General features: G+C 49.7%; 1 protein-coding gene across 2 annotated transcripts in view; it reads right to left on the bottom strand.

Moving 5' to 3' along the window:
- LOC119396358 (protein prickle) overlaps positions 1-19023 on the bottom strand; it is a 463939-nt gene that overhangs the window by 68261 nt on the left and 376655 nt on the right. The window contains exon 1 of one of the 2 annotated variants that reach the window (XM_037663550.2): positions 2552-2962. The exons of the other annotated variant lie outside the window; for it this stretch is intronic. Within the exon in view, the coding sequence (XP_037519478.1) occupies positions 2552-2730 (179 nt within the window). The 5' untranslated portion in view covers positions 2731-2962. Of the gene's footprint in view, positions 1-2551; positions 2963-19023 lie in introns of those variants that run through there. 2 annotated transcript variants of the gene reach the window in all.

Here is a 19023-nt window from a genome sequence, read left to right as displayed (position 1 = left end):
AAGAAAACCTCTTAAGGGACCCGTCCGGTCGACCACGATGTGTGCTTTAAACTGACGACTTCTCGAAGCGTTTAACGATTATTGCGACCCTTTCACGCCGCAAGAGCAAGTGCAACACAGAGGCGTGTCTCTTGAGACGTGAAGGTACAATGGTACAGCGGGATATTGCTGATGCTTATGAAAGTTTGCTGATGAGTTCGAGGGCTTCAAATGTACGGGAAAGCTCGGGTCCTCGCGCGAGAGTCACCGAGTCAACCGTCCGATGGACAATACGTGATGAGAATGGCGACCTCAAGGAAAGGTTGCCCCGTCGCAACGTTCACCACCAACTCTACAGCTTAACTGTCTCTCTCTATCGGCAGCTCTCTCAACAAACACAAGTACGTGGTCAGAAAACGGTGTACGGTGAATCGCTAGAAACACATGGGCAGCAATACCAAAATTATAAATAAAAAATTGCGGGATTTTACTTGCCAAAACCAAGTCGAAACTCTAACCCCATAGCAATTTTTGCATTTCGCCCCCCCCCCCCCCCATCGAAATGGACCAACCGTGGCTGGGGTTCGAACCCGCGCTCCTCGGAATTTAGGAGGGCAATGCCACAGCCGCGAAGCCACCACTGCGGGTAAACACTGAACTGATTTTGGGGGGTATCAAGGCGCTGGTAAGATATTTCAGTTTCAATGCGCCATATTCTTGACTTTATACATACTCGTAACTGCGTGATGAACAATCTACAATTAGGTCTTTGTCACGAGCATTACTCTGTATAGGTGGGCTGGATCAAAAGTCGCAGCCTATAGTCCGACTCATGTACCTCGTAACCTCCATAGTGCAGCTTCACGTGCTCTCGCCAGAATAACACAGGTTGGCCGCTAGACAAATGAAGATAGAAACACTCATACATATATGCACACGTACACGCACATCCAGTAGTTGGCAGAAACGCTACCGCATATAACCTTCCTCGCTTCCCGTCCGAATCCAATTACCTATTTCGTTCGCCGCGACCACACCTATAGGCACGAACGCCAGGCAGCTGCTCATTACAGCTGCTCGCTGCAGAAGCCACCTGCCCTCCCAGAAGAAGAAGTATGTACAGCAGCCAAGTGACACAGTTCCTGGCCCTATATACGTTCCAGTTTGCACCGATCGCCGTGCGAAGGAGATAAGGAGGGCATGACCATAAATATAGCCCCTGTCATTCGCGTGACTTAAAAGCGCGCAGCAGTCGTACCTATAACATGGCCGATAAAAGCAGTAAAAGAAGGAAAGAAAACGACACTCTGCGGAGGGTCGAAGAGGCTATAGAGCTACATGTGTGACCATTACTAATACATAAAATAAAGACTAATGACTTATTTCACGCCTCGGTGCTCCCCTCGTCGACGTTATTAACTATCAGACTGCCGAGTAAAACCGGGAGCACGTGCACTAAGGGCTTGCCTTGGACGCCACAGCGCGCCCCAAATAATTACGCCAGATAGAAACGTTTCTAGATAGAAACGATTCATTGCAATCCTACAGTCCGTGAGCGTATGGCACGCTTGTACGTTGCAAAAATAGGGCACGATATTCATTTGCATTTTGACAGGAAGTCGATTGAAGGTCACGTTAGAGTGTCAGTTAGGTTAGGTATAATGTTCAATAACTTGTGCCCACGACAACTGGACCGAGGAAGACAGGTATACACGAAAACCCAAGAACTTGTGGGAAGAGAAATGTCCGAGAAAGCTTTATTCTCGCTTTCTCTGGGAACACAACCTCCTAAATGTTCCAGCCTGTAGTTGGTATTGCAACTCATACAGTCACCAGCTATAGATAAGAAGCACTGCGTATACTAATAAAGCTGAAATTCGCATTTTCTGCGGAGCCACCATCCCGCAAACTTTTGATGTTGAGTGTACCTATATTGCTCTTCACTGAAGGCAGCAAAGGAAACGCTATAGTATTACTACGCATATACACATTTGTAAGCGTTGTCTGCAGATTACCTGACTGCAGTTTATCACTCCCCTCTTAGCAAAAGAAGCAAGTCTGGCATTCTGCTGAAATTCGACAGGAATTCTAAATGGAACGCAATGAAATGTCTGACTCGTCAATATGCATTCAATGTAAATCCCCAAAAGATCTGCAACATGTTTTGTGTGACTGCAGACGATGCGCTTCAAAGAGACAGTCAAAGCGGCACTGCACCTTCAACGGGACTCCATATAGCTTATAGAACTGCGACATATTCTCGGCCCATGACAAAGTACCACCTGTGCGTTACGCGCTACGAAATCGCTGTTGACTTTCTTGCGGGCCACGAGGTCTTATCACCCAAAACCTCGAGCAGCATGTCAGGCGAGAAGCCAGGCTAACATCCCCATCATATCATTAAGGCATTTCTCTCTCTTTCTATGTCACTATAAATGTAACGTCATTTCTATTACAACTCAAGTATTGAAGGCACGCGGATGCTGACGGCCGGAAGTGTCTCAGCGTGCAGAGACAACGCGTGACCACTAGAGACGTACAGGTACTCCCGCGCGCATGCGCGCATACTCACATCGCCTGCTGCACGTGCACCGTTGTAGTCCTCTTGCGGCCGTACAATTCCCGGTACTGCTTGTACTGGTCGCCGTACACCCAGCACACTTTCCACCACTGACGGCACACCAGAACTTTGCTGGCTGGAGGCGCAGTGCCGGTGATTGTCGTCTGACGACCCATGATCGTCGTCGACATGGCTGTCGGTTCTCGATCGTCGCACGCGAGTAACTTTGTCGTCGACGGCACAACGGGACAAACAGTAGCGTAACTGGGCTCGCCGAAGTCGAGGAAGCGAAGCACCGCGCACACACGATACCTGGACGCCCGAAGAAAATGGCCGTCACAACAGAGAACTAGCACTGTCTTCAGCGAACGCAGTCGTAATCCATCTCCGAGTGGCAGGCTTCACGTCACGCGACGCGTAGAATAATCGCTGGCGGGTGACCAGGAGGGCGAAAGCGAAACGCAGGAGCGTCGCCGGTCATCGACGAACAACACGGCGAAAGTGACGCGAGAGAAAGAAAGAAACGAAAGAAAAAAATAAGGGAAAGAGTGCGGTGTCCACGACCAAACTCAGAAACGGTAACGCAATGCGCAGTGCACACAGACGAAGCCGTGTCGTCCAGGGTGCGCGGAAGTACCGGCCGAAGATCGAGACACTCCTGGAACAGTGGATGCAGGCAGTTGTCACGCGCACGGAACACCTGCTTCGATATATCCTCCGATGCTTCCCTCGATCTCCGTCCTCTCGTAGAAAAATCAAGGGACGTGAAATGCGCGTCGTTGTCGCAACGCCACCGTCGTCGCCACCTTGTTCGAAGCAGGCTGTCCCTTTGACATGCCGACCGAGTTGTCGACCGAGAGGCGCCTCGATAGAGACACGGGCCACATGCCGTATCGCTGGCGCCGATTCCTCGGCGGCGACGACGTTGTCGTCGTCTCGTCGAATGAAAACCGGCAGGAGACACGCGAGCGCGCACTTGACACGGCGAGTCGCGCTCCTCGAGCAGCACTCTAAAAGTTCCCGAGGCAAAGCCGCACGCAAAGGTAGCCGCAGCACAATGGTCGAGGCGCTTACTCGCTCTCTCTCTCTCTCTTTACACTCACACACGCACACAACGCGCACAAGACGACCGCCGCTACCGCCGAGCACGGCCGGCCGAAGTCTTCGGGAGGACCGGAGGAGAGATTGCCTCCGAAAGCCGCCGGCAGCACCGGCCACCAAAAGCCAAGCTCAGAACGCGAAGGCAGGGCAGGCGGGCCGGGCAGGGCGAGGCGGCGGTAGTGGGGGGAACGGGAGGAGGGCAGCCTTCTAATTACAGGGGCCACTTGTTCGCCCCACCGGCCGAGCCGCCGTACGAAACCTGCTCGCACCGTGCAAGGCAGCCGCGCGGCGGCACACCTGTCAAGCGCGCCGGCGGAGGCGCGGCGGTGGTAGAGACGAGGGAGAGGAGGAAACAACCCCCCCCCCGAGGAGAAAGAGAGAGAAAGAAGGAAGGAAGAGAGAGAGAGAGAGAGACGCAACCTACACTGCTATGAAAGAGAGAACGCACGTTCTCTTGCCCGCCCACTTCTGCTGTTGCCTCAAGCCTGCCGAAGCCTCGACCATGCAGGGCCTACACGGCGTCCGTCGTCGTTCTTCAGAAGCCTCCCTCCCTCCTGTTCCTCCCCGGATGATGGACTTCCATTATTACACGACGCCGAAGCTGCCTCGCGAAAAGCGCGCGCGCGAGCCCGCACCCCGCATCACATCGCATCGCCGCTCGGGCGGCTTGCCGTTGCTTCAGAGGCGAAGGGGACCTTAGCGAAGAACAAGGAGGCCCGCTGACAGCGTTCGGGGAGTCTTAGATTGGCAGCGTGCGGAGATCGAAGTGTACGGCGAGTCTTGCTTGCGTAGTAGATCCCATCTCCTCCATACCCTGCGGTCCGGTCAGTGAGGAGAGGAGAGTACCCCTCGAGGAGTCAAGATTCGTGTGTCTCTCGAACGTGCCCATATACGGCCAGCATCGTCTAAGGAAGTCATGCCACTGGCCGCTGCTGTCTGCGTGATGGCGTAAACGATAAATCAGCCTCTTCGTCTTCTCGTGAGGCGTGGACGTCGCTTCCTGGAAGCATACCGTTCGTCTATGCCTTCATCAGGCGGCCGAGCAGACTCTCGCATCTGTTATCGTTTTTTTTTTCCTTCTTTTTCCCATTAAAGGGGTGCCTCAACAGTCGCTAAAGGAAAACGTGCTCGTCGTGCCGTGCAATCAACTTAACATGTGCAAGCACAGTCGGGAATGGATGAGCAGTTGGCAATAAGTACACTGAGATATATCATATGATACATATGTCATCTATATAAGAGACGACTGTTCGACTAATTTCACCACAGTCAATCATCGAGGGCTCCTTGTAAGTTAATCAGACGTCTCCCTCGCTCAACCTTGTCTGCGGAAACTGGCATCTTAACGCATAAAACACAAACAATTGCTACGCATGCGTCGTGCTACGGCGCGGCAGCACGGAATCTCGTAAGCACGCAATATAAGTTTCCGTACTAAAAAGAGCGAAGTACAGCAGAACTCCAGGTCACCGTTTTTCCTGCGTATCATCGAAATAAAAATACGGAGCGCACACTTCACGAAGAAAGGCGCAAGGAACACAAGGCACAGCGCTCGTGCTTCGTGCTCCTTGCGTCCTTCTTCGTGAAGTGCGCACGCTGTATCTGCCTCTTCATGCCTTTTTGTGATGAACAACCAACTAGCTCGAGATATGTTAATTTTTTTTCTCCCTTGTTCACGGTGAAATATCGCGAAGGGTCAGGAATCCCGTCGAGCTGTTCAGGTTCAGCATCTTTTAATTCCTGTCGTGTTTTTTTTTTGTCTTACTGTTTCGTTTTATGTCTATTTGTATTCAAATATAATCACTGTATACCAACATGTGTTCTTTGCCTATTAACATCACTTACCACTCAGTGTGGCAAAGAAATGCTCGATAAACTGAAACTGAAAACAGTGGAGAGCTTCCTCATCCCTCCCTCCAGATTTTCTTCGAGGAAAACCTCATTCGTCCGGTCGCCTGCTTCCCATGCATGTTTTCCTACATACAGGATTTCCATTCGCAGAGGAAGAAGAAGAGATTCCGTGGCCAATACGAGGCGTGCTTAATTTGCTTCGTGCCGCTTTCTTCGCCCTTCGAATAGGCGTGCACGCTGCAGTACGTATGCACGCACGGCCATACGCCGAAGCGTGCAGTCCTCGGGATGAAAGATGGACGCGTACACACGACAGCAACAAATGCGCGCTTTTTTCTTTTTTTGGTGCCATATCCCGGAAGAGCACAGCCAAGAGCTTTTCAATACAGACAAATCGCACGTACTACGCGAACGTGTATATATACGCGTATATCCTAAGCGTCACGCGGACCAAGATGCGGATGCTTTCAGAGCGACCGAGCAGCACGAGCTCACAGATGCAGCACCGCTTCGAAGAACATCATTTCTCAAAGCGAAGAAGCAGCCGTCGAGGAGTGAATACCATAGCGTGGCCCCGACGTAGTGCGTATTTCGTTGAACTTGCGCTGAGCTATGCATTTATAAGGAGACTGTACTGCAGCGCATGTAGTGGCTTGAGCGCCTTCTCGTGAGCGTTGCCGGATAGACTCGTCTCTCTCTCTCTCGCTCCCTCTTTCTTATATTTATCCGACCACAGGGCACGTCCTGTTCAAGTACACAGTCGGCTTAATTTACACCCTATAGGAACACACGCATACACCCACTAGCTTAGCGAGGAGGGTGGAAAGGGAACTCAGAATCCTCCCCCACCCCCTGGCTAAGCCATGGGCGCATGCATATACATCCCGTGAGCTGCTTTGGAACGCCTAACACACAATTAGTTTTTAATTTTAGTTTAAAAGGAACTGCGTGTGTTCCTTTCCTCGTGCAGCGTTTCTTAATTTTTCTTCTAAGCTTTCTAAGGAATACAGCACCAGCTAGTCCACCTATCCATCTTGTTAATCCTTATATAGCTATATCCAGAGCCGTCGATGGGGAGAGTCTGGCGAATGGGCGGGGCAGTGACGTCGTGGCGCGGCGATGACGCTGTTCACGTCACCGCCACGCCTCCGCTCCGGCGGCGTCCGCCATATATAGTCTTTCCGCGCGACGGGCGCACGGCTGAGGCTATGTACGCGCTGTTCATTCGCGAAATCTAGCGCTCCTAAACAAATTGCGAAAGCGAAATTGTGCACGAACATTGATAAAAATTTAATGAAGGTTATGGAGTGAATTAGACGTGTCCAAACTATTGTGAAACTGAGCTGTGCACGCCGACTCGAGTCCAGACGTTCTACGATACGCGCTGTAATTTTAGAGCGCAGCTCTTAGGCGTCTGTTCCTGCGTTGTTCGGCATCGCCGTTGGCATAGTCGGCGTAACCGATAGAGCGAACGAGGACGAAAGACAGCGAACGTGGATTCTGTCGATATCACGAGCCACTGGCCTCTAACATCGCTTTCTTCCTCCGTCATGCGTGCTCGCCCTTCGGTCGGAGCTCGTGCGCATGCAGGGCTCGTGGGTGCGCTGCTATACTGTCTCCCTTGTCGTAACGGGGATGTCGATGACCCCTGCAATGCACAGAGTGGCGTGCGTAGCACTCGAGCACTGACAGTTTCTGTGGCAATATGTAACGAATGTTCCAATGCGGATACCCAGAAATTCAAACATAGTTCGCGTTGCCTCAACACAAAGCTGCGCTCAGAATTCGCATGAGGGAGTATCGTGATCACCGGTGACTTTTCGAGCTATGAAGACCTTTGCGTTTGCGTCTATCTTGGTTTTTTTTTAAATGCGAAGCATTTCTTAGCGAACTTCTGCGACTTTGAGCGTATCTACGAGGGTGGTCTGAAAAGTTCTCGGCCTGATGTAGAAAAAAGCGTTTTCGACCTTCAAAATTATTTTTATTTTTCAACATTGTCTCCTCTCAACTCTACACACTTGGTCCATCGATATTCCATAGCCAGGATTCCGTCCTTAAAATGACTTTGTGGAAGTCCTGAAAAGTACTCATCCACAGCAGCAATCGCTTCTTCATTTGATGAAAAACGTTACCTACTTAGAAAGATTTTGAGTTTTTGGAACACGACCGACGGGGCCAAGTCAGGAGAATAGGGGAGGTGCTCCAACAATTCGTACTTCAAATCATAAAATTTAGCCATTGCGAGATGTCTTTTGTGCACCGGTGCATTGTCCTGATGAAAGATGATTTTCTTCTTCAGCAAACCTGGTCTTTCCTCACGAATTTTCTGATTCAATTGAGTCAAAAGGTCAGAATAATACTCCCCAGCTATGGTTTTAGCCTTTTCAAGATAATCCACAAGCAGAATGCCTTTAGCGTCCCAAAAAACAGAGGCCATCACCTTTCCTGCGGAGGGAACTGACTTGGCTTTCTTTGGTGCAGAGGACCCGGCTTCAGTCCACTGCTTTGATTGTTTCGATTCCGGTGTGTAATGGTGAATCCAAGTTTCATCCATTGTTATTAATCTGCGCAAAAAGTCCGCTGGATTTTTGTTATAACAGCTCCAAAGCACGCTGTGACATCGTCATGCGGTTGCGTTTTTGCTCAGGAGTAAGGATGCGCGGCACCCATCTTGCACATAGCTTTTTCATGTGTAGTTCTTTATGCAAAATGTGACATACACATTCTACTGAGATGCCAACAGCCTCGGCAATTTCACGCAGCTTCACTCTCCTGTCTTCCAAAACCATATCGTGCACACGGTCAATCAATTCAGGAGTTGTTGCACTTTTTGGGCGCCCTTCGCGCGGGTCATCTTCAATGCTCTCTCTCCCCCTCAGCAGCCCATTTCTTGACTGTGGAGTATGAAGGTAAATCTTGCTTGTAAACTTTAACGAACCTTTGGTGAATTTCATTCGGAGATAATCCTTCCTTTACAGAGAACTTTATCACCGCACGGTACTCAAGCTTCTCCATGCCTTCCGGTGCTTCACACTACACCCACTGTGATCGACTGTCAAAGCCAAACTGCTAATCGGCACTAGATGACGTTTCATCTGAGACTTGCAGAGACTTGTATGAACGTGCACATGAGTGCTATAAGTTCTCGCTCGCGTGATTCTTACTGAGGCCGAGAATTTTTCAGACCACCCTCGTATCTGCCTATCTACCTATCTAGCCGCCTACGAATTTGTGCTCTCCTGGCCGTTTCGTTCATGGGGTGTATACCAAAATTAGTATGGCATAATGTGACTGTATGACAAACATAAATGACTGGTCATAACATGAAAATCATGACATGCATGTCATGAAACGCATGATTTACATGCCACAGACTTGGTGCTCTTGCGGCCGTTTTGTTAATTTGATATATACCAAAATTAGTATGGCTTGACAAGAGTGTATGGCGAACATAAATAACAGGAGTTATGAAGGAGTTATTTCCAGACAGGCTCTGGCAATTCTCAAGGGAAAGGTAATCAAACCACACACGATCATCTGGTTTCCTGCTCACATGGGAGAAATCAACGGTGCTCCCGCGAACCTCAACGAATCTGCCCACAATGCTGCACGAGGACTTGCCAACCGTGCAGCCACAAGGCAAGAAGATGCTGAGGTTTCAGAATGCAGGGATCACCTCCTCTCTTACAACGAGCTAACAAAGCACTTTTACCTAGGACGCAGGGTCTTCCCCCCTCCACACAGTAAACTAAATCGAGCACAGGCCATTACACTAAGGCTCTTACAAACAAGAACCTATCCGAACCCGCTCTTAATTACCAAGATTTATCCGGAGTTCTCTACTCCTACAACATGCCAAACATGCCACGAAACAATAGATCTCACTCATATGCTCTGGCGTTGCTCCGCGTTACGCAGCGACAAGGAAAACACTGAAGAGCGGTGGGACGCAGCTCTGCGCAGTCCGACATTAGAGGGACAATTATGGGCAGTCCAACGGGCCCGCGAAGCGGCCGAAAGACTAGGTCTTTCGGTCCCAACGTGGGAGCGGCCCGCTTCGGGCTAGGAAACTAGCACGACCTATTGGACCTCAATAAAGTTCTTTCATCCATCCATCCATGAAAATCATGACACGCGTGTCATGTACAGCATGACTTACGTGCCACGCTCATGGTGCGCTGGCGGACGTTTCGCTAGCTTGATATACACCAAAATTGGTATTGCGTGATGTGACTCTGTGACGAGCATATATAACAGGTGTGATTTTTGGAACATGTCACGTGACAAATGTTACGTGAGAATCATTGCATACCACGCCGGAAAAGTCTGTGCACGTGTTCTGGCAGCGAAGTAGAAGATAAAGAAGCGGACGAATTGCGTGCCGGTTCATGATGATGACAATTTTTATTCGCCACTAACGGGGATTCTCCAAGCTTAAACAGGTCTGCTTTTAAAAGAAACAGAGATACCAGCGCACGTAATTGTATTAAGGCCACAAGAGCGCAAAAGCGGGCGTACACAAGCGGCTTGGGGATCTCGAGCTTCAAAATTCCCTCTTAGAGAATTTTAGTGCCGCTACCCCAAAGTGCCTTGCGTACGCAAGCCCCTTATGTTCTTTTGTATAGTCCATGGGTGCGGCTGAGAGTACAAGAAAACGTAAGAGGGTGAATAGGTAAGCGGCTTGGAGTCCCCGGCACTAAAACTCCCTAATAAGAGAAACAAAAAACTCACAGGGTCCCTATGCATTCGCCTAAGACCACTCGAAGGCGAAAGCCGTCTTCCTTTTCTTCAGTTGATGTATTGTTCCTCATGCCCCCCCCCCCTCGAAAGCTTTGTGACCTAGCATTGTTTTGCACTGCCTCCAAGACCGGAGGCACTGTAACCTTTCTGCACCACATCAGGTCATGTGCTGACGTCATTGCGTGAAGTCACGTTATTCGACGTCATGATGACATCACAACCTTTGGCCGCATGGTCACGTCATTACGTGATGATTTTTGACAAGCCTCGTGTTGACGCCGCCGACGCGGGATGCCGACGCCGCTGACGCCGGCGGTCAATTTTCGCGTTTGCTGAGGCATCTAAGGTTTTCGTCAGAGCAGGTGCAGGGCCCCCAGTAGGCGCGTGGTAAAAGAAAACAATACCTCATTCGGCTAGTCTGATAGAGGACATCCTGTTGGTTTACTTTACAAAATCATTTTTCTGCTCAACTTCTTCGCGCTCTGTACTTCCTAATCACAAAATTTCATCGAGCACATAAGGGCCCCTTGCTATAGTGGAAGAGCTTCCTGCACGAGCACAGACGTGCACTATACGTGCATGACTAAAAAGCGCAAGGCACATTCGCTTAGCACAGAGGCGCAGATTAATTTACATGCGCGAATTAAACGTGAAACTGGTAGCATGTACACAAGCGGCAACACAGCGGTAAATGACACCATAGGATGAGAGCCACAGAAACGCAGACCACATAACGTACAACACATGCCAGGTAACTGCCGCAGCTGACGCGCGGCGGCACTAACCTGCGATATCGAAATAAGTCTTCCCCTCACAACGTCACGGTAACAAAACAAGCTCGTGCTCAGAACGCGCGATAAATTACGTAAATGCAACACATCACGCTTCACACTTATAGCGTGATCGCTGCAAAATTTCAATCTGCCCAAGCGATCGATACTCGAACCATAAAACTTTTAGGGGCGAAGCTCCTTAAGGCGGCACCCGTTCGTCCCTCGTAGTCGTCGTGGTCGTAGTAGTGAGTAACAAGTCTTACGCTTTGACCTCCAAGGTGGTGCCGGTGGGAGATTTCTCCTGTGCGTTGTTGAACAATAAAAAATTCGCAGCGTGCGCGTTAACTAAAAGCCGAATTCTTCTGTCTCTCATTCCCCATTAGCAGCCATTGGCATGTTCCAGTAGGAAACGTTAGTAGAAGTAGAAGTGTAAGTGTTAGCTAAAAGCCGACTTCTTCTGTCTCTCATTGCCATTAGCAGCCATTGTTTACCTCCAAGGTAGTGCCTGGTGAGATTTCTCCTGTGCGTGATTAAACAATAAAAATTTTGTTCAAAACGACGTTGATTGATGAAATAAACCAACGAAAGACGCCAGATGTTTTGTAAAAGCAGAACGAAAGAACGCCAGATGTTTTTCTTAAAGTGTAGTAGTAGTAGTTGCATGTAGCCACCTCGCCCGATCGTCAACGGGCGAGGTGGACCGGCAACGGCGCGAGGACCCTGCCGTACGAGAGTTAAATCACACTAAAAGACATACTTTGCGGGCGATACACTCTAGTGAGCTTTCAACTTTTCGTCTTAATGTACATGATAAAGAAATTATTTCTACGAAAAACGCAAGGCACACCTTGAGCAATATGTTTGGTTTTGGGACGCTAAATGGAACCATGAGGCGATGCGAAGCCGGAGCACTTGCACGATCGCGTTCCGTTGGCTTTCGTTGGGCATGCTACCGACCTCGCGTCGTGGAACGCGCGTCCTGTCTTCCCTCTAGCCTTGCCTTTAATTCGCACAGGGCGAGCGGGGAATGCGGTCGCTCTTGGCGCTCTTTCGCTCGGGAGCGGACTTCTTCCTTGCATTTCACCGATCACAAGTGATAATGAAGGGACCACGTAAACCAAAAGTACAATAAAAGTTTGATGTTTAATATATACACGATGTTTCACACTCTTTATATTATGTACTGGGCGCATTTCACGGAAGAGTTTCACGGTTTACAGATGATTCCCTCCGTAGCTTCGCCCCACTCATCATCATTCACCCCGTGGATATGCTGTGATTTTTTTTTCAGCGTGACAAAATTATTTGTAAAGTTTGTGCGCCTGAAAGGGTCCCATTGCACAAAAAAAATAATAAGTTTGTGTTAATGGTACGCTGTTTATAATACCAGCAATATTCAAGCTAAATGCTCAGTACGTATCTGGCATAGCGCGGAGCAGTCAATCGGGGTCCATTTGCTGCGTCTGACGTTTCTGATGCAAAGGCGTCGTCGCTTCTTTTCCTTCGGAAGCCTAAAAAGGCGGAAACCCTGCGCGCTGCTGTTTGAACAGCCAACCGCGCAACAGCAGCTCATCGCACGCAACAAATTCACGCTTGAATGCGAGGAGCAGTCGCCATGAATACGCGCGGCTTCGCACAAGAGCTTCGTAACCTACGCGCGCTCCTCAGCGATTGTGTAAGTGCGGCGCGCCGGCGTCTCTCTGTCTGTCGCGGCAGCGCCGGATTCCGCGCCGCGCTGTCGCCACTGCCGCCCGCCGCCGCGGGCGAGGAGAGAGGGTTTACGTCACGAGAAGAGGGCGGCGCTGGGGCGGAGCTCGGAGAGCGGCGAGATGAAACAATCGCCAAACTCTCCCGAAGGGTATATATGGCTCTGGCTATATCGAGCTTGTTCATTTGCTATAGCTTAGCTAAATCATGTAAGCCGATATATCTTGTAACAATAATGATTACTTCCGCGCTCAATTTTATATGCCACTCTTTCCATACAGAACTCACGCCCTGCTATTCCCACTGATAACGGCTGCTGGACATCGCACTAACGACTGACGAATCCTAAAAGCGCGAAAAAAATTATCGTTGGAAAAAGCATCGCTACAAAATCTCGGCCCTAGCCAATATCATTGCTGGACGCCTTCAAAGCTGCCGCGAAATATAGTTCTGCACAAGCTCCGTGATCCCGTTCAGCCACACATTTCAAAGCCGACCACGCAACATCAATTATGCCTCCAGCGACGTATTCGAGCACGAAGTCTCGCGCAACTTTGAAACCGTAACGACGCGGTGTCCTCTCTAACTCTCTTATACGGTTCACCTCTCCTTGAAAAATGATGGGAACGGTATCCGCTCTACACGTAGCGATCCCTCGCGCATACCAAGGGACCCCAGTCGCACCTCGACTTCGCCAAAGCTCCACCAGTACACATACAACCACCAACGGAACGGCCTCTCACGCAGCACGGTACTCGCCTTGCATCGTTCGTTACTGATATTTCTTATTCAGATCCATTTTGATAGTTTGGTAGAGCAACACTGACAGAGACGAAGAAAGAGCATAAAAGGGCAAGTGCATACTCGCAAATGAAATTTTATTCAAAGAAAAAACACATAAATAGAAGAGTACAGCATCAAGTGCACATCATCTGAATAGACAAGACGCAGTCCAACAGACGATGACTACAACTGAACCATAATTCTGTGCAAAGCAATAAAGTCAGCTCCATATTCACTCCCTCCCCCGTCCCCCTCACCCCCCTTCGCCTTCTATTCCCCCTTTCCTCCGAACCCCTCCCGGCTCTCCAACGCCAACGCTGTAAACATAAACTTCGCAAGCCAGACAGTAGCAGAACTGTAAGAAACGTAGGCAAGGGCCGCGGTACATTCCTTCGAATAAGGAAATCAGATAATAAACGATAAAGAGCCAGCACTAAATCGATTTGCGCTCTAACGAGGAGAATGAGGAAACGCACGAAGAGCGCGGGGGCTTGCAATCGCTTTGTGTCTCCGTTTGTGCTGCACTGCGCGCGCACGCCGTACAGACACACACACGCACACACACGAACCCGCAGCCTATATACATCAGCAGCGTTCTTCCAGGAAGAAACTGGGACGCGTATACCCATTGGAACTCACAGCTTGCAACACACGTGTGTCTATGTATGAGTGGAGGGAGAAGGAACAAGTAGAAAAGAGGGAGAAGGGGGGTCGCGCGTGTTGCTGGCAAAAACGGGGGAGGGGGGGGGGGGGGCAGAAGAGTAGAGGAAGCCCGCATGCATCTAACGGGGAGACCTGTTTTCACTGCGGCAAGCAGCAGCAGCGGGGATGCTTGAACGTAAATCACAACGCTCATTTACAAGCTCAAAAAATAAATAAAACAGCAACAACTGCGGCGTGCGGAGAGCACGCTCAGCGGGGGGCTTATAGCTCTAGAGTAAGACACGCCCGAAGTGAAACAAATTAACGGTAAGAAGAGGAGGAAGAAATAGAACGAGAAGAAGAATGAAGAGCAAAAAGAGGCGGGGACCGATTTCTACGGTCGGTTCTCTAAAAGCGCGGACACTTGGTATACGGGTGCCACGCTTTCGGCGAATCGCGACAGGCACCCCACGAAGCGCTAATCACTATATTTCTCTATGCTAAGGATGGAATGACAAGGAAGAATTTTTGCGCGAACGTGAGCGCCCCCTTTGTTCCGAAATTAGGGGGCCTCTGATCATGTTGGAGACGATGTGGTCGAGAAGCCTTCCCTTTCTGTGTGTTCGTGTGCGTCGCAAAAAAAAATTAATAACAATAAAAAGTATCGGCAGAATGCGAAAAGAATTCGCTATACGAGGTGCGGAGAGAAACCTATTATCGGTTGTTGCTCGGGCAGTTGAGGTAGATTACCGAATATATCGATTAAGTTCAATTTGAAAGAGAGCGTATGAATGAAATGGCTGATTACAAACATTAATTTACATAAAAGGCAAGTGTCCGTTATGCTTTAGATCACTCGAAGCATTAAAGTTGATGTTAGTCAACCGAAAGAAACGGCTCGTTTCATCAGATTTTCGTACATTGGTTTACTTATACATACTATTCTGTTTAGCCTTTACATAATATTGATCATCATGGGCTTGAAAGAAATGAAATTATAATCTCTAAAAAAGGCGACGGTAAAGCTCACTAAGGTTGCTACGTGGGCGCTTTGGTGATCGTTAGCAAGTGTAACGCTGAGCGTGAAAAACAAAAAGAGCAGCGAGGAACAAAGATGCACACATTGTGTGCATCCTTCTTACTGGTTACTTTCCTTGCCTTACGCGCATAACGTTAAACATACTGAGGAAAGAGCTGGTGGCTTAGAATCTAGTAAATACGGCACTTGCAAACGCGCTTGCGCCCTTACTACAACAATGAAACTTTGTGCACGCGAAGCCTATCTGAGACTTTACGAACGCCGGTGTACATGCACGAAACTGCACACTCACAGAAGCGGCATCGTTCGCGCATTATTTATGCCGGCCGCGCACACGCCAGCAGCACACGCCTACAGGCTGCGCGTTATATAGAATACGATGCATGGCCATATATAGAAAGCAACACTGCAGCCACGGGCAGAGGCAACTGCTGCATCACTTAATAAGCGGTACAGGCATGCATGCCTAAGAGCGCGTGGCAGCTGTAACGCGTGAAGGTACGTAGTCACCGGCAAATATAGTCTGTATTTAACAAGTCTGCGTATATACTTCCGCCAGTATAGGCAGTATGAGTGTGCAAAGAACGTTTTCGAATCGTGCCAAACCCAAAGCACCGAGTTAAGAGTGAGTATACGTGTTCGTAAAAGAAACCACGCGGCTCATAGCACGATAGGTCGGAGCAATAAAATAAATCTCTATACCAGCTTCCATTAGATCTTGAAAGAGTACAATTAGGATACCAACAAGTTCCACCGAGTATCCAGGAAGTGTTGCCAGCCGTCTAATACAATGTTTATTGCAAGTCGCGAGAACTAACCCGTCGCACAGCCCAAGGGGTACCCTCGTCGGGAGATACTGTTGCCGAAAACGCACTATTAATCAAAGGCAGACTAACCAGCTATGCGGAATACACAAAGCACTATCGAGACTTGAGGTGGACTTTCCCTCCGCCTCATCCAAAATTAGATAGGAAACAGGCGACCGAGTGGCGCAAACTGCGAACCGATTCTTATTGCTGCCCTGTTCAGCTACACAGGATGTTCTCAGAGCTCTACCCAGACTCAATATGTAAAATATGTAAAATATGTTAAATAGAAGAGGCCTCCTTAAGTTACATGATATAGCCTCAATCAGCAAACAGACACTCCAGGACCACTCCGCGAGCGATGGCGGAAAACGCTGCTTATCTCCGATTTACAGGAACAAACACGGTGTAGTGTCTCTACGAATCGTTAGATCAAGTCGTGAGACATCCAAAGGTGAAACGTACAGAGCCGGTGTTTAAAAACAAAACGAACTGATTTATTTGCTACACCAAGAAAGAAACGTCCACACAGCTCAAGTGGTTCGCTGGCGACTGATGCTCCGTGCCGACTCCGCTGGGCTCTCCTCCTCGCACCACAAACACACACACACACACGCACACACACACACACAAACAACCACCGACACGTGTGGCATTGTCCCCCCGTTTTACGGCCCATTCAGTGAGACGCCCTTTCAGTACTTCAAGGCCACGCACCCGGGGGCCGTATGCCACACATGTGGCTTTTCTCAGTGCTCGGATCTCCGAAGAAAAACTGTCCGCGACACACTCCCCGCCGCAATGACAAGGTCATTTCCTTCGTTGAGTCGTTAGTTCCAGGTGTCTTCTTCAATGCTTGCTTCGTCAGTGCTACGAGGCGCTCGTAAAACCCGCCCCACCATGGTGCATTGTCGCTGTAAATTGTGCTCGGGATGCCACGTCTTGCTATGAATCTCCTGAAGGCAAGAAGAAATGAGATTGTTGACATGTCGTTTACTAGTTCTAAATGAACCGCTCGGGCTACTCCGCAAGTGAACAAGGCGATGTAGCATTTCGCAGCAGATGCCCCCTTAATGAGAAGAGGTCCGGCAAAATATCGACCAGTTACCTCAAAGGGCTGAGCCTCCGTTATTCGGTCTCTCGGCAGAGGAGCGAGTACCTCGTTGGTAGGTAGTGCATGAAAGCGCTGACACGTTACGCATTCTCTCAGGGACTTCTTGACGAGCTGTCGAGCTCCAACCACCCAGTACTTCTCTCTAAGTTGCGTCAGAGTGTCGCGAATTCCTCCATGAAGTACCTGGTGATGACAATGTCTAATTAGGAGCTTTGCTACGCTGCTTTCCTTGGGTAGCACGCTTGGGTGTTTGGCCCCATAGCTCATGTTGCTATGTTGCAGTCTTCCGCTGATTCTCAGTACTCCCATTTCGTCAACCATGAGTGATGTGTTTCTCAGTGGTGAATATGCAAGAAGCTGCCGTTCTTCTTGAACACTCTTAAACTCCCTTAGTAGCCCCTTTTTCTGTTCGTGACGGACCCAACACAACTCAGCTCGATTCAATTCAGTTGTCGAGAGGGCTCCGCATTCAAAGTCTTTCCGTGTCGCCATCGAGAGAGTGCTCTCAAAGAATTCTAGCGCGGTACTTGTTGTTTCATTCTCCTCAATGACGTCAATCGATTCTAGCGTCCAGTGCTTGCTGGGCGTGTCGCTTGTCATCTCGATAACCGAAGTGCGCAGCATCACGGTCTGGGTGCAGTGACCGTCGTTATTCCTTCCCTCAACGGGACCTTGCACCGTCCATCCTGCTGCCGTTTCCACTGCTCTGAGCCGTTTCCCTAATTTGACCGTTCGGCCAGTGGTCAGGTCCCATAGGTAATCGGCTCCAATCAGCAAACCAATGTCTTTGGGACCATGGTCGTTGGAATCAGCACATTCATAGCCCAAAGCTTCCAATTTCTCCAATGTTTCTTTTGGTGGTTTGGGAATCGTTTGGTCGCATATGACATCCGTTTCGAGCACTTCAAATTCCCGCTTCTCACCCCTTTTCGTTTCCAGAAACACCTTTACTTTTCGAAATGGCCGTTCTTCTTGGTGTCCTCCAAAGAAGCCAACACTCAGTCTTTCCTGTCCTACTAGCTCACACCCAAGCTTCTGCGCGGTCTGTGTGGTGATGTAGGAGCGCTGACTACCCCCATCAAACATAACTCGCACGTGAGCGTTTGAGGACTCTCCGCTACACTGAGCCGTTGCTGTTTGCAACAAAACGGTTTCTTTAGCAGCGGTCCCATCATTCGTTACAGCCTCGAGACTTATTTGAGTGCTAGTGACGGCATCGTTAGCATCTGGTGGTCTGGTCGGGTACGATGGGTCACACATAGTTGTTGCATGCTTTCGCTGGCATTTAGCGCATCGCACATTCACACGGCATGCACTCGATAAGTGCCCTCGCCTCGTGCACCTGAAACATCGGCCGGACGATCGCAGAAGCTGTCTTTTCTCTTCAAGTGCTTTTGCGGCATCGCAGTTTGTCGTTGCATGCTCGCTCGTTCCACAAAAGAAGCAGTCCTGCGGTGTGACGTTCTGATGCAACATTGCCGACGATTGGGCAGTTGTGCCATGCATTCTTGATTTCGATTTTTGCTTCTGACTGGGAATCTCCCTCGAGGGCTGCTTTAAGTCCAAACTCTGAAGTGCAGCAAGATTTTCTCGGCTCTCGACTTCGACATTTAGGAAAGACAGGAGTTTGTTGAAAGTGTTCACTGTACCTCTGTCTCCCTCCGGTGTTGGTGGCTCCGATCCCTCGGTGGACGAACTCCGCTGATCGTCGAAGGTAGAGTTGGCGTCCGTGGCGCACTTCCTTCCAAAGTCGAGAAGAATGTCCCGAGGAATGGCCCTCTGAACCACAGGTAGCAGCATTGCACCGTAGGTGTGGAGTTTCCTTCCCAGCGACTCAAGTCCGCATATGTGTGCGGCCAGAGTGTCGCAGAGGCGGCGAAGGCTTCGTACGTCATCCGAAGAGCGCACCGGTTTGATGTCTAGCAGAC

Source organism: Rhipicephalus sanguineus, chromosome 6 (genome assembly GCF_013339695.2).
Source record: "Rhipicephalus sanguineus isolate Rsan-2018 chromosome 6, BIME_Rsan_1.4, whole genome shotgun sequence".
NCBI lineage: Eukaryota > Metazoa > Arthropoda > Arachnida > Ixodida > Ixodidae > Rhipicephalus > Rhipicephalus sanguineus.
This window is presented reverse-complemented; position numbering and strand designations above follow the sequence as displayed.